We start from the raw sequence: 14,701 nt of genomic DNA, 5'->3' as shown, positions 1-14,701 counted from the left end.
CTGTTGTAGAGGATGGGGCTTAGCACACAGCCCTGGGGTGACCCAGTGCTGAGGCTGAGGGCTGTGGAGGTGTGGGGGCCCACCCGCACCCTCTGGGGTCGGTCGGTCAGGAAGTCCTTGATCCACGCACATATAGAGTGTGATAGACCCAGGTCTAGTAGTTTGGTCACTAGCCTGTCTGGAAGGATGGTGTTAAAGGCGGAGCTGAAGTCCACGAAGAGCAGTCTCGCGTAGCTGTTTCCCCTCTCCAGGTGGGATAGAGTGGCGTGGAGAGTCGTCGCTATGGCGTCCTCTGTGGACCTGTGGGCTCTGTAGGCGAACTGGTATGGATCCAGGTTGGGCGGGAGGCGTGTGAGTATGTGGGCCCGGACTAGTTTCTCGAAGCACTTCATGATGATTGGTGTGAGTGCCACCGGGCGGTAGTCGTTTAGGCAGCTCACCGTGCTTTTCTTCGGGACTGGGATGATAGTTGAGGTTTTCAGGCAGGGTGGGACGGTGGCCTGGGACAGGGACTGGTTAAAGATGTTGGTGAAAACCCCGGCCAGCTGGTCGGCGCAGTCTCTCAGCACCCGTCCCAGGACGCCATCCGGCCCCGAGGCTTTCCTGGGGTCCACCGCCTTCAGTACGCGTCTCACCTCGTGCTCTGTGAGGGTGAGGCTGCTGAGAGCTGGAGAGAGTGGTGTCTGTGTTGTGGTTACCTCCGTTCGCCCCTCGTCGAACCGGGCGTAGAAGGTGTTCAGCTTTCCCGCCAGCAGGGGGTCGTCCTCTGCGGCTGTGAGCCTGTTGGCTCTGAAGTTTGTCATCTGCTGAACCCCCTGCCACATCCGCCTGGAGTCGTTGCTCAGGAGGCATTTCTCAATCTTCTCTCTGTGCTCTGCCTTGGCCGCTTTGATGCCGCGCTTTAGGTTGGCCCTGGTGGAGCTGTACAGCGGTGTGCGCTTCCCTGCGAAGAAGGCGTTGTCCCTCTCATTTAACAGTTTTTGGACCTTCCCAGTCATCCATGGCTTCGTGTTGGGGTAGACCCGGACCCGTTTGTCCACGGTGACTGAGTTGGTGCAGTTCACTATGTGGTTCAGAACCGACGACGTGTACTGTTCCAGGTCCTCATGCTCATATTCCTGCCATAGGGTGTCATTTAGGCAGATCTGCAGTGGAGCGGACCCTTCTGGCCAGGTTCTGATCGTCTTAGTGGTGGTGGGAGCACTTTTCCCCATTGTGGTGTATGCAGGAATCAGGAGGATTGACACATGGTCAGACATGCCTAGATGAGCTAGCGGACTAGCCTTGTAAGCACGTTTGATGTTGGTGTATACCTTATCCAGTGTTTTTTCTCCTCTCGTTGCACATTTTACATGCTGGTAGAACTTGGGTAGTACTGCCTTCAGGTCGACATGATTAAAGTCCCCCGCTATGATGTGGATAGCCTGTGGATCAGTGCTTTGTTGGCTACTAATGACGTCATATAGTCGCGCCAATGCTACTTTGCTGTCAGAGCTAGGTGCTATATACACACATGTAATTAGCACCGCGTTAAACTCCCTAGGCAGGTATGTGGGTCGGCATTTAACAGTCAAGTATTCTAGGTCTGGGGAGCAGTGGCTACTTACAGTTTTCGTGTTTAAGCACCAGCTATCCTTCGTCGATATTATGATCCCACCTCCTCTTGACTTCCCGCTACGCTCCGTACGGTCAGCGCGATGTAGCGTTCGGCCCTCTAAGCTAACGTTAGCGTCCACAATGTTGTCATTTAGCCAGGTTTCGGTCAGAATAATCACACAGCTATCCCCTACGATGCTGTTTTTTGCCACCTGTAGTCTCAGTTCATCCATCTTATTTGTCAGGGATCTGACATTTGAGAGGAAAATGCTTGGAATAGCTGGCTTGTTTGGGCTGCGTCTCAATCTTGCTAGCAGGCCTCCCCTGCGGCCTCGCCTTTTCCTACGATCTCGCCGCCGGCGTTTCCGCCTCAGGGAGGGGACTGTGAACCAGGGCTCTCCCGGTAGCCTGGCGATGTCCTTGTCAATGCTGTATTGCTCCAGGAAATCCGCCCTAACTATCTTGTCGTTTTGCGTGCCGACTTCTAATAAGTCGAGCCTGCTGTAGGTACTATATACACAACTGTTCCCTATAAGTACTAAAAAAAGAGTGAACATACAAAAGTAATTAAAAACACAATGAAACACCACTGTGGTAGCCCCCCGAGCCGCAGCGTCTAAGCGCGCGGCCATCTTGGAACAACCTGACCCCTAACCAGCTAATATAACCATAACCTGACCACTAACCAGCTAATCTAACCATAACCATAACCTGACCACTAACCAGCTAATCTAACCATAACCATAACCTCACCCCTAACCAGGTACGTTCTTCCTCTGCGCCCCCAGGTTTGAGAAGGGTCGTATCTACACCTACATCGGCGAGGTGGTGGTCTCCGTCAACCCCTACCGTGCCATGAACATCTACGGGCGGGAGGTGGTGGAGCAGTACAAGGGCCGGGAGCTGTACGAGCGACCGCCACACCTGTTCGCCATCGCAGACGCGGCGTACAAGGCGATGAAGAGACGCAACAAGGACACCTGCATCATGATCTCAGGTACCTTAACACTAGAACAGCCACGGGTGGGGTCATTAACACTAGAACAGCCACGGGTGGGGTCATTAACACTAGAACAGCCACGGGTGGGGTCATTAACACTAGAACAGCCATGGGTGGGGTCATTAACACTAGAACAGCCACGGGTGGGGTCATTAACACTAGAACAGCCACGGGTGGGGTCATTAACACTAGAACAGCCACGGGTGGGGTCATTAAACACTAGAACAGCCACGGGTGGGTTCATTAACACTAGAACAGCCACGGGTGGGGTCATTAACACTAGAAAAGCCACAGGTGGCGTCATTAACACTAGAACAGCTGTGGGTGGGGTCATTTAAGAACAGACGGGGGTGGGGTTATTTAACACTAGAACAGCCATAGGTGGGGTCATTAACACTAGAACAGCCTCGGTGGGGTCATTTTACACTAGAACAGCCATGGGTGGGGTCATTTAACACTAGAACAGCCATGGGTGGGGTCATTAACACTAGAACAGCCACGGTGGGGTCATTTAACACTAGAACAGCCATGGGTGGGATTATTAACACTAGAACAGCCATGGGTGGGGTCATTAACACTAGAACAGCCACGGGTGGGGTCATTAACAATAGAACAGCCGTGGGTGGGGTCATTAACACTAGAACAGCCATGGGTGGGGTCATTAACAATAGAACAGCCCTGGGTGGGGTCATTTGACCCTGTGAGTAAAGAGAATGTTGTATCTTTGCACTCGATCAAATTTCAGGACCCTCCTTTCATGACTTCTCCTAGATATGTACCACCCAGTATCCTTACATTTTCAAAATCACATCAGGATAAGCTAGTATGAAGCTATTTTGCAGTTTTTCTGTGTAGAAGGCAGGCTAATTTATAAGACGGCCAACTAGTGGTCGTTGTGTGTAAGTAGCAGCTTGCCATTGTAAAGACTATGGTCATTTGACCCCCGAGGCGCCTCTAATAGTAGGTGAAATAGGCTGTTATTGTATGCGGTGTGTGGCTGTATGGTGGCAGACAGGGGGCTTATATATATATACTGTACCACAAGTTCAAATGGATAAAGTTGCGTCTGTCTTGAGGCCTAGATTTGGTTTGTTTGAATGAAAATATTCAATCTAAATGTTATTTTAAATGTCTGACTTTGACTCAAATGTTTTAGGTCTTGGGGTAATGTGAGATTTTAGTTTGGGTGGAGAGAGAGAGAGAGAGAATTTTGAGGGGAAATTGATATGAGCCAATTCAGTTGAAAATAGCAGAACCCAAGTTTGCCTTCTTTCTATGAAAACACAGAGTGACCACAGGCAGTGACAACATGGTGAAAGTATTTGGTTGACAGAGCGCCACTTAGTGGTGAAGAGAGGAATAGCATATCTTTTTTTACATCTCTGACATCTCATAAACCATCTCATGACATAAATCTCACCGTTCACTCTAGAGGTTTAAAGTAGAATTAGGGGCTGTCATTAGATTAATATCTGATATTTCACATACACTACATTACCGGTCAGTATCCAGCACCTACATGAAGCCTTCTCATAGTCAAAGCCAAAATAGGGTTTTCAATGGAGAGTCTCTATTGAAAGTGTCAGGATCTTAATCTGTGTCAGGACCTGTCTTAATCTGTGTCATGACCTGTCTTAATCTGTGTCAGAAGGACCTGTCTTAATCTGTGTCAGGACCTGTCTTAATCTGTGTCAGGACCTGTCTTAATCTGTGTCAGGACCTGTCTTAATCTGTGTCAGGACCTGTCTTAATCTGTGTCAGAAGGACCTGTTTTAATCTGTGTCAGGACCTGTCTTAATCTGTGTCAGGACCTGTCTTAATCTGTGTCAGAAGGACCTGTCTTAATCTGTGTCAGAAGGCCCTGTCTTAATCTGTGTCCATTCTAACAGACCCCTCTCCAGTGTGACCAGTGTAGTGAATTCTGTCATTTGTTATTGTTGTTTAACAGAAGTCATGTGACCATCATGTGTTTCAGGGGAGAGCGGAGCAGGGAAGACAGAAGCCAGTAAATACATCATGCAATACATCGCTGCCATCACCAACCCCAACCAGAGAGCAGAGGTGGAGAGGTGAGACGTTCTTACCTCCCTAACTTCACCATCCACTCTCTCTGAAGTCAGTCCAACACCTTACACTAGGAGAGTCTTGGGACGCCACATTTGGTCAAACCACACTCAAAGTAAACATTGGATAATACCACATTCATAACGTAGACACGCACAAATGTTCTTAATATAGCTTGTTAGGAGCATGGTGATGATACGTGGAACGCCAGCAGATTAGATTAGACTGGAAGTGTGTGTTTAGACTGAGAGTGTGTGTTTTGGCAGGGAGGGCTTCTGCTGCAGTGAATAGGGGCTGTCCTGGGTAGGACTGTTGAGTGGGATGAGATTAATATTGCATGAAAACCCGTACTACTACAAGAGACAGGTTGTAATGGGAGTGAGAGAGAGGAAGAACAGGGGAGAGAGAGAGAGAGAGAGAGATACAGGAGATAAAGGAGATAGAAAGGAGAGACAGAGAGAGAGAAAAGAGAGAGATTGAAAGGAGAGAGAGACATAGAAAGGAGAGAGACAGAGAGAGACACAGGGAGAGAGAGAGAGAGAGAGAGAGAGAAAGAGAGAGAGAGAGAAAGGAGACAGAGAGAGAGATAGAAGGAGAGAGAGAGAAGAGAGATAGAAAGGAGAGATGGAGAGAGAGAGAGAAAGGAGAGAGACAGAGAAGAGAGAGAGAGACAGAGAGAGAGATAGAAAGGAGAGAGACAGAGAGAGACACAGAGAGAGAGAGAGAGAGAGAAAGAGAGAGAGAAAGGAGACAGAGAGAGAAGAGAGAGATAGAAAGGAGAGATGGAGAGAGAGAGAGAGAAAGGAGAGAGAGAAAGGAGAGAGAGAAAGGAGAGAGACAGAGAAGAGAGAGAGAGATAGAAAGGAGAGAGAAGACAGAGAGAGATAGAAAGGAGAGAGAGAGATAGAAAGGGGAGAGAGAGATAGAAAGGGGAGAGAGAGATAGAAAGGAGAGAGAGAGAGAAAGGGGAGAGAGAAAGGAGGGAGTGAGAGAGAGAAGGGCAGGTCGAGGGTCATGGTGGTCATCACCCATACAGGTTTATACACGGAGGAGAGAAACAGATGAACATATGGAATGCATCGCTGCAGGAATTCACCACATCACTGTGACAGTGCATCCGTGTCTTACAGGCAGTGGTGTAGTCTAGTGTTTTCTAGTGGGTATTTTTCCCTCCCAGCCTCATATTGTTCATTTTGGAACGCCATCAAAATAAATCTGCACTCCCTGTCTAACGTTATATATATCTAACATTACAGGCTGATCTGTGTATGATAGTGCTGCATTTTGACATAATGTCGCATTTCCCCCCATTGATGGTATATGACGCTATAGTCAGTCCCAATGGTCCAAAAGTCAAGTGCTTCGTAACACAGACCGGGTGAATTTTATGAATGAAAGTGTGAAAGTTCTATCACAAAACGCTGTTACGTATCCTCGCACATTTTTAAGTGGGTATATGGAAATCCTTGGCCTTTCCTAGTGGGTATACGGCGTAGTCCTGCATATCACATAGACTACACCACTACTTACAGGCCTTATCGGTCAGGGCTAAGGTACACACGCATCTGTTCCTATAGAAACAGCGGGCGGCCGGTGGAATAGATACTAGATAGCCTTGCATATGTATCCCCCATCAGGTCATAACTAACTATATATCAGCCTGTCATCATTTTTATTGCAGCTGTAACCGAGAGCTCAAAGGTCAGGTGGATGAAGGAAGCATTCTAACCTCTCTCCCTACGGCCATATGGAGGGAGGCTCGTCATAAAGTCAGACAACAAACAGAGCTGTTTTTTTATGGCTACCGGTATATTAGTGCTGCATATTATTGCCCGACACACTACTGTATATTTCTTCTATGAGGTTGAAAGAACATTAGTCACATTTATAGGCCCACAATTATTAGGACATCCCTGCGCACTATAAGGTATTTTATTTAGGAATTGCTGTATGGAGCATCTTAGGATTTATAGGATGGACACCGCAGGCGGTCTGTGTGTGTGTCTGTGTCTGTGTCTGTGTCTGTGTGTGTGTGTGTGTGTGTGCGCGCGTGTGTGTATCTGTGTGTGTGCGTGTGTGTATCTGTGTGTGTGTGCGCAAGTGTGTGTGTGTGTGCGCGCATGTGTGTGTGTGTGTGTGTGTGTGTGTGTGCGTATAAGCCACAACAGGCAGACAGCACAGCTTACAGTCCAGACCAGGGGTCCCCAAACTCCGGCCCGCGGGCCGGACACGGCCCACCCCCACACTTGGACCGGCCCTTTGAACAACGTCGCCCCCACACACTCTCAACAATGCCAGAAATTTTGAAAATTAAACTTTAAATATGTTTTAATCATATAATATCTGTATTTGATATTAAAGGTTGGCTTTCAAATTAAAATGTCCCTTAGTTATAAACTATTTTCATTAATAACATTATTAGTTAGTTTCACCCGCCCACAGAATGCGGTACATTCAACGTAACGTTCCATAGTGAACGAGCACGGATCTGTAGCAGGTGCACGCGAGCTAGAACGAACATTCAGAGAGATGAAAAACGGTTGGTAAAGAGAAAAGTTGATTCAGAATGCAGGGGATTTAACCAACAGTGCACAAGTGATTATTATTGTTAAATGCAAAGAAGTTTGTCAATAAATGTATGAATGTGATCGCGGAGGAGGTGTGTCCCGCGGTGTGTCTGTCAGCAAGTAGGCACCAGATGAATTGAAACAATGGGGGATTAGATAATGTAGATGCCCAGCTGCAGGAGAAAACGAAATAATTTTACCGATATGTTCATGATCTGTGTCAAGCAGGGTTTTTCCTGCATAGAGAATTATGAGGCAGCTGCCTCCGTCATATTTCTAGCCGCCTCCAGCTCTCAACAAAACTCTGACGGTCGTATTTTCTACAAGCGCTGCACTCGGTGGATTTCTGTCGTTTCTAACTGCAATTGCGGCATTGCACCGACGTGGTGGCGGGGGCGCTGTTTCGCAAATAAGTTAGCTTTCGTTTTTGCTAGCGAAATAGCTGATAGTTGATGTTGACTGCTCAAGGAGAATACATATTTGAAAGTACAGAATGCCTGAGAGCCTTATATTCAGTGGCGGCTGGCCGATAGAGGGCGCTGGGGCGCCGCCCCCACCTTCACTTCCTAGTTGTGATTTGTAAAAGTTTTTTTTTTAAATAAACATTGTTTATTCACAAAATGCGGCTGATATTCTGTCGGCGCCTATCAGCATTCATTAAAAATCCTCCAATACAATAAACATTTTTATCTGTGTGTGTGTGTGTGTGTGTAAAACTCACTGTTAAAATACATAGGGGAGGAGTCGGGGCGCCGGTCATTGGAAGTCTATGCCAGGACGAATACTTTTCGCTTACACGTGAGCTGTAGCTGCGCTCCAATTGGCTGTCTCTATTTCTTGGCCAGGACGCACATTTGTGCGCCCTGGCCAAGAAATCTCCGGTTGTATTGCAGACAATGCATTATGCTGAGGACTCCCGACTTCCGGTTTTCCGGACTTCGGGCTTCCGGAGTATTTTAAATGAACATTCGTAATGTCTGTCTCTGATGTTCATGGTCAATTAAATCAGCCTATTTTGTGCAACTAATAATGTTCCCGCTAATGGGTTAACCAAGCAGCCTCGCACCTAACGTGCAAGCACCTATCTTCGAACTATTCATAGCAATATGCGCGGGGCAAGGCGGAGGTACGGGTAAACACGGCTCATGTTCTGTCATCAAAGGTAAGAGTTGGTTTTCTTTAACTCAGCTGAGGCATTGTTGTGTTTCTGACATGGTCTGGTTGTGTTTCTGACATGGTCTGGTTGTGTTTCTGACATGGTCTGGTTGTGTTTCTGACATGGTCTGGTTGTGTTACAGACATGGTCTGGTTGTGTTTCTGACATGGTCTGGTTGTGTTTCTGACATGGTCTGGTTGTGTTACAGACATGGTCTGGTTGTGTTTCTGACATGGTCTGGTTGTGATACAGACATGGTCTGGTTGTGTTTCTGACATGGTCTGGTTGTGTTTCTGACATGGTCTGGTTGTGTTACAGACATGGTCTGGTTGTGTTTCTGACATGGTCTGGTTGTGTTTCTGACATGGTCTGGTTGTGTTACAGACATGGTCTGGTTGTGTTTCTGACATGGTCTGGTTGTGTTTCTGACATGGTCTGGTTGTGTTTCTGACATGGTCTGGTTGTGTTTCTGACATGGTCTGGTTGTGTTACAGACATGGTCTGGTTGTGTTTCTGACATGGTCTGGTTGTGTTTCTGACATGGTCTGGTTGTGTTTCTGACATGGTCTGGTTGTGTTACAGACATGGTCTGGTTGTGTTTCTGACATGGTCTGGTTGTGTTACAGACATGGTCTGGTTGTGTTTCTGACATGGTCTGGTTGTGTTTCTGACATGGTCTGGTTGTGTTTCTGACATGGTCTGGTTGTGTTTCTGACATGGTCTGGTTGTGTTACAGACATGGTCTGGTTGTGTTTCTGACATGGTCTGGTTGTGTTACAGACATGGTCTGGTTGTGTTACAGACATGGTCTGGTTGTGTTTCTGACATGGTCTGGTTGTGATACAGACATGGTCTGGTTGTGTTTCTGACATGGTCTGGTTGTGTTTCTGGCATGGTCTGGTTGTGTTTCTGACATGGTCTGGTTGTGTTTCTGACATGGTCTGGTTGTGATACATCATTGAATGTGTTGACCACCATCACTCTCCATCATCATCCATCATGTGTCTATAAAATAGATAGTACTGTACTACTGACTGCAGCATTCATCTCTGCTCATTGATGTAGCCATGTCACACAGACACATAGTACACATATTCATCTGCTACCTTTATTAACCTGAGTGTAGCTGTGAGGCCTGTACTAGCCTTGTTGACTAGACTTCCTCCTTGTCTGACACTGGGTATTGGACCGTACCGACGTCCATAGACCGGTCACTCTTCCACCTCAGTGTCTGTAGTTGACAGGGTAACTTCTCCATGGCCCACACGGTCATTTTAAGGGTGAAAGTTGAAATTACACAATGGTTGTAACGCCAGTGCGTGTTTTATGCGCGTGCACGCGACAAAAAATCGTGCACGCGGGAAAAAAATCGCACGCGCTGCGCGCGCGAAAGAGGACCCCCCCGCCACACTGCTGTGCCCCACCCAAACATTTTAACACCAGCCGCCACTGCTTATATTGCATTATATTACATTACATTTTGAATGGTCATCTGGTGCCTGAATATTGTGTTTTCCTTTACATAAATAATTACATGTCCACCATAAATTGATGCAGAAAGGGCACAAATTGCATCTAAATTCACCAGAATGCAAGAAATTAAGTGTTTGATGCTCGTTTAAGGACCCCCCAGACAGCCCTGCTTCATGGGTCCCCCCGTGTATGATGAGGGTCCTCCCTCAAGTATCAGACTGTAAAACTGATTATATTTCATTGACATATCACTATAGGTATACATTCCATCCAAATTCAACTGTTTAGACTTTGTTTGCATCCACCAGTGCTCTCCTGCGCGCAATTGCTTTGCGCAACCGCCTCCGTTCCATATTATTTTATGTTAGAGACCGACCCAGGCCCCCCATCACAGAAAGGAAAAATGATGTGGCCCTCACAGAAAAAAGTTTGGGGACCCCTGGTCCAGACCTTTGGCCTGCCCCTGTTCTGACCCGATGCTCCGCTACATAAACCACCGCTGCTTCACGGCTGGGCTCTACGTCGTGGCATGTCTGTACAAACCGTGTGTGTGTGTGTGTGTGTGCGTGTGTGTGTGTGTGTGTGTGTTTCCTCTCTGTACAAAGACCACGGCCCGATTTACCCCCAAAACATGCCGGTCGAGAGAGGACGCTGGCGTTGCTTGTTCGCCACTTCTCTGTACGAAATCTAGGTGTAATTGCAGTATACAGAGTAGATTGTCCTACAAAGACTAAAGCCGGGTACACACATAAAGATAATCTGGCCGGTTTTGGCCAGATTTCCCCCCTTCCGACCAAGGACAGCAAACGCCCGATTATCGGATGGCTCTAAAGATTATCCTACAAGATTATCCTGTGGTGTGAGGTGTGTTAAGAGTCCGTTTCCCCCGACAATCTGCTCGGAAAATGGTCGGGGCCGACAACCAAAATTCTTCATGTGTGTGGGCAACTCCCGACTCCCGACAACTCCCGAGCAGGGTTGCCAGATGGGCTAGTTGTTTTTGGTGGAATTAGCAGTTTTAGACTGTGGTTAGGCTGGAAAGTGTCAATCCCATCTGGCAACCCTGCTCACGAGTCCGATTGTGACGTGGATGGAATGTAGCCAATCAAGAAGCGAGCTGACTTCTTCTTTTCGTTCTTCTGCACTTTATTTGCCCTGTCGCACATGGCTGCCTCGTACAGGTCAGTCAGGGTACTACGTTAGATCACGTCTGATCACGTGGGATTTCTGGCTTGGGGAACGAGACTCTAGACTGTCGTAACGACATATCTTTATGTACTGTATGTGGTGTGCTGTATTGGGAATATCGGCGCACACCACACACAATACGATCAAGGCTGTTCAATCCATGATTTTTTGTCTTCATGTGGGGTCTCTCTCAGATAAAAAAATCTGTTAAGATTTAGAAAATCCTTATATGTGTACCAGGCTTTAGATTTAGTCATCTAAAAATTAATTAGAACCCAATACTTTTTTATTTTTATTTTTTATTATTATTACATTCCAATCTTTTCAGTTCGTAAAGTGTCTTTGAGTGTCTAGAAAAGCGCTATAGAAGTCTAAAGTATTATTATTATTATTATTATTATTATTATTATTATTATTATTATTATTTCATGACCTCAAACAAACAACTACAGTATAGTCTATACCAGTGATTCCCAACCTCTGGGCCGCGGCCGTCTGGTGGTCCGCGAGTGCAAGTGGGCCGCCAATGGGCCAAATATTTAATAATTTTTTATAATAGATTTTTTTACAAAAACGTTTCAATTAACCGCTGGTCTATACTATACACAGGTCTGCTGAACCCCCAGTGACAGTGAGAACGTGTGTCTCCCCTCTCTCCTCTCCTCTCTCATCCCCTCTCCTCTCCTCTCTCCTCCCCTCTCCTCTCTCCTCCTCCCCTCTCCTCTTTCCTCTCCTCCCCTCTCCTCTCTCCTCTCCTCTCCTCTCCTCTCCTCCCCTCTCCTCTCCTCTCCTCCCCTCTCCTCTCTCCTCTCCTCTCTCCTCCCCTCTCCTCTCCTCCTCTCTCCTCTCCTTCTCCTCCCCTCACCTCTCCTCTCTCATCAAGCATGTGTGTGTGTGTGTGTGTGTGTTTCCTCTCTGACAGGGTGAAGAACATGCTGCTCAAGTCCAACTGTGTCCTGGAAGCGTTCGGTAACGCCAAGACCAACCGCAACGACAACTCCAGCCGCTTCGGCAAGTACATGGACATCAACTTTGACTTCAAGGGCGACCCCATCGGAGGTCACATCAGCAACTACCTGCTGGAGAAGGTAGGGGGCGCCGGAGAGCACAAGGTGTCCTGAGGAGAGCGACTGAATACAATTATGGAGGTTATGAATGGCTGTGGTGTATTTGTGCGTGTGTGTGTGTGTGTGTGTGTGTGTGTGTGTGTGGTGCGTGCGTGCGACTGTGCGTGTGTCATGATGATATTACATTGGTTATTGATACATATTTCTGTCCTGACTTAAACCCCCTGGTTTTCTCTCTCCAGTCCAGAGTCATTTTCCAACAGGAAGGGGAAAGAAGCTTCCACTCCTTCTACCAGGTGAGTGTGTCCTTCGGTGTGACCCCTGACCTCTGGCGTTTGCTCTGTACCTCAGGAGTGAGTGTGTGTGTGAGTCTGATGCGGGTCATCGTCCCATGTCAATGAGACGTCTTTGTGTGGTCTTCTTCACCAGATGGTGAAGGGCGCTCCAGAGGCCCTCCTGCGCTCTCTGCACATTAAGAAGGACCCCACGGCCTACAACTTCATCAAAGTGGGAGGCCAGGTCAAGGTACGCTAAGCTACTACGCTAGCGGTCAAGGTACGCTAAGCTACTACGCTAGCGGTCAAGGTACGCTAAGCTACTACGCTAGCGGTCAAGGTACGCTCAGTGGCGTAGCGGACGGGCCCGCAAGCGACGCACCGCGGGGGGGCCCCAGCCACTAGGGGGCCCTAACATTGGATACAAACTTTTTTTTTTTTTTTTTTATATAAAACAAAGGAAATAAGTGGCCCTTCATTGTGTCAACCTTAATTTGAATATATAGGCCTATACGCCAACGTTCGGAGGTTCCCAAACGCGAACGCGAACCGGCACGGTTCTTTGCCGGTGTGAAAGCCCTATATGAGGGGTTCAGCGTCAGTTCGCTTCGGTGCACCTTGCTGCCTGATTGTCTGTCCCTGTGTCATTCACTCTCAACATGGATACAAGTACAATAAGCATTCTTTAGGTGGTGGTAGATTCTCTATTCGGACATTATAGCCGCTATATGTGGGACTGTCGGTCCGATATTGTAAAAAAAATAAATATATTACGGAAGTACATGTCTCAAGTATTATCTCGGCGGTTAGTCGAGTGAAAGAAAAACAACATACAGATGATAATTCACACAATATAATACCACGACAGCGTACAGCACTAAACAATAACATTTATTTGGGCAGCATCATACTCAAACTCAGGCAGAAGGGCAGGGTCCGGCCAGGTTCACAGTCACAGACTGTCAGTACATACTTTAGCATGGTTAGGCTATATAGCTGTTTCTTTTTGTATTCTACTATTCTATTCTACTTCTGCTGTCTGCGTCTCCCTGGGTATTCCTAGACCAGATGGCAAACAGTAAAGAAATGCCACAATATACCAGGACTTGAAGAAACGAGATGTCCAACAAAGGATTTGACAAACCCTGGCCTATTTTGCGCAACAAGTAGACTCTGATGCAGCGGAGACAGGGTTGCCAGGTGGGCTGGTTTTTGCTGGATTTACAATTTTTTAGATTGGTTAGTTTGGAAATTCTCAATCCCATCTGGCAACCCTTAGCGGAGAGTCTACAGATTGTAGGCTATGTTTACAGATATCGCACTGCTGTGCACACCACACTTTGATAAAAGAAATAAAGCTTGTACTTTTCTACTTATAATACATTCTACTGATGTAGTCTACCATTTGGTTTTAGTTATAGGCTATTGCTCTCACTTGTTTGTACCTTTTGCTAAGTCAAGCATTTAGAATGTAGAGTGCATATTGCGAAATTTCGCAACGTCAATAACGCATCGGACTGTAAAAAACGGACGTTTTTTTTAACCTCCGTTGCGAAAGGGCCCCCGCCGCCACCTTGCGGGGGGGCCTCGGGATTTTGCGGTACGCCACTGGCTAAGCTACTACGCTAGCGGTCAAGGTACGCTAAGCTACTATGTTAGCGGTCAAGGTACGCTAAGCTACTATGTTAGCGGTCAAGGTACGCTAAGCTACTATGTTAGTGGTCAAGTAAGGCTGAATGTCATAACTATGTCATTATGACTCGACTTCTCTTTCTCTCTACCACTTCTCTCTCTCTCCCTCCTCCGTCCCTGCTCTCTCTCTCTCTCTCTCTCTCTCCCTCCTCTGTCCCTGCTCTCTCTCTCTCTCTCTCTCTCCTCTGTCCCTCATCTCTCTCTCCCTCTCTCTCTCCCTCCCCTCTGTCCCTCATCTCTCTCCCTCTCTCCCCCTCCCCTCTGTCCCTCTTCTCTCTTTCCCTCTCTCTCCCTCCTCTGTCCCAAGGTATGCTAAGCTTCTCTGTTAGCATTCATACGGTGAACTCATATTATTCTATAGAATCATAACAGTCCACATAATAAGTGATGAATGGACGTGGCCACTGCACTACATTGAGCAAACGGGCGACGCACTTTGTGGAAGTCTGGATGAGAGGCTGTCAGCGACTGGAATAAACAAGTACAAACACGTGTTTAGCAGATGTGCACATGCCGTTAAAATGTCTCATAACTCCATGTTTACAATAGCCACTATTCTAGGCCCTAACCGCCTTGTGTAAGGCCATCGCATGCGGTGCAAATGTCAAAAAGGATCATAATAA

General features: G+C 47.2%; 1 protein-coding gene across 1 annotated transcript in view; it reads left to right on the top strand.

Moving 5' to 3' along the window:
- The window catches only part of myo1d (myosin 1D), a gene marked incomplete at both ends in the record, with an annotated part of 200,657 nt that overhangs the window by 52,748 nt on the left and 133,208 nt on the right, over window positions 1-14,701 (top strand). The window contains 5 exons of the mRNA XM_080542552.1: window positions 2,385-2,593; window positions 4,572-4,665; window positions 11,967-12,132; window positions 12,354-12,407; window positions 12,541-12,636. Coding sequence (XP_080398678.1) covers window positions 2,385-2,593; window positions 4,572-4,665; window positions 11,967-12,132; window positions 12,354-12,407; window positions 12,541-12,636 — 619 coding nt within the window. The remainder of the gene's footprint in view (window positions 1-2,384; window positions 2,594-4,571; window positions 4,666-11,966; window positions 12,133-12,353; window positions 12,408-12,540; window positions 12,637-14,701) is intronic.

Source organism: Nansenia antarctica, assembly GCF_963989245.1.
Source record: "Nansenia antarctica genome assembly, chromosome: 11".
NCBI lineage: Eukaryota > Metazoa > Chordata > Actinopteri > Argentiniformes > Microstomatidae > Nansenia > Nansenia antarctica.
Note: the sequence above shows the minus strand (reverse complement) of the source record. Positions and strands in the feature narration are given on the sequence as shown.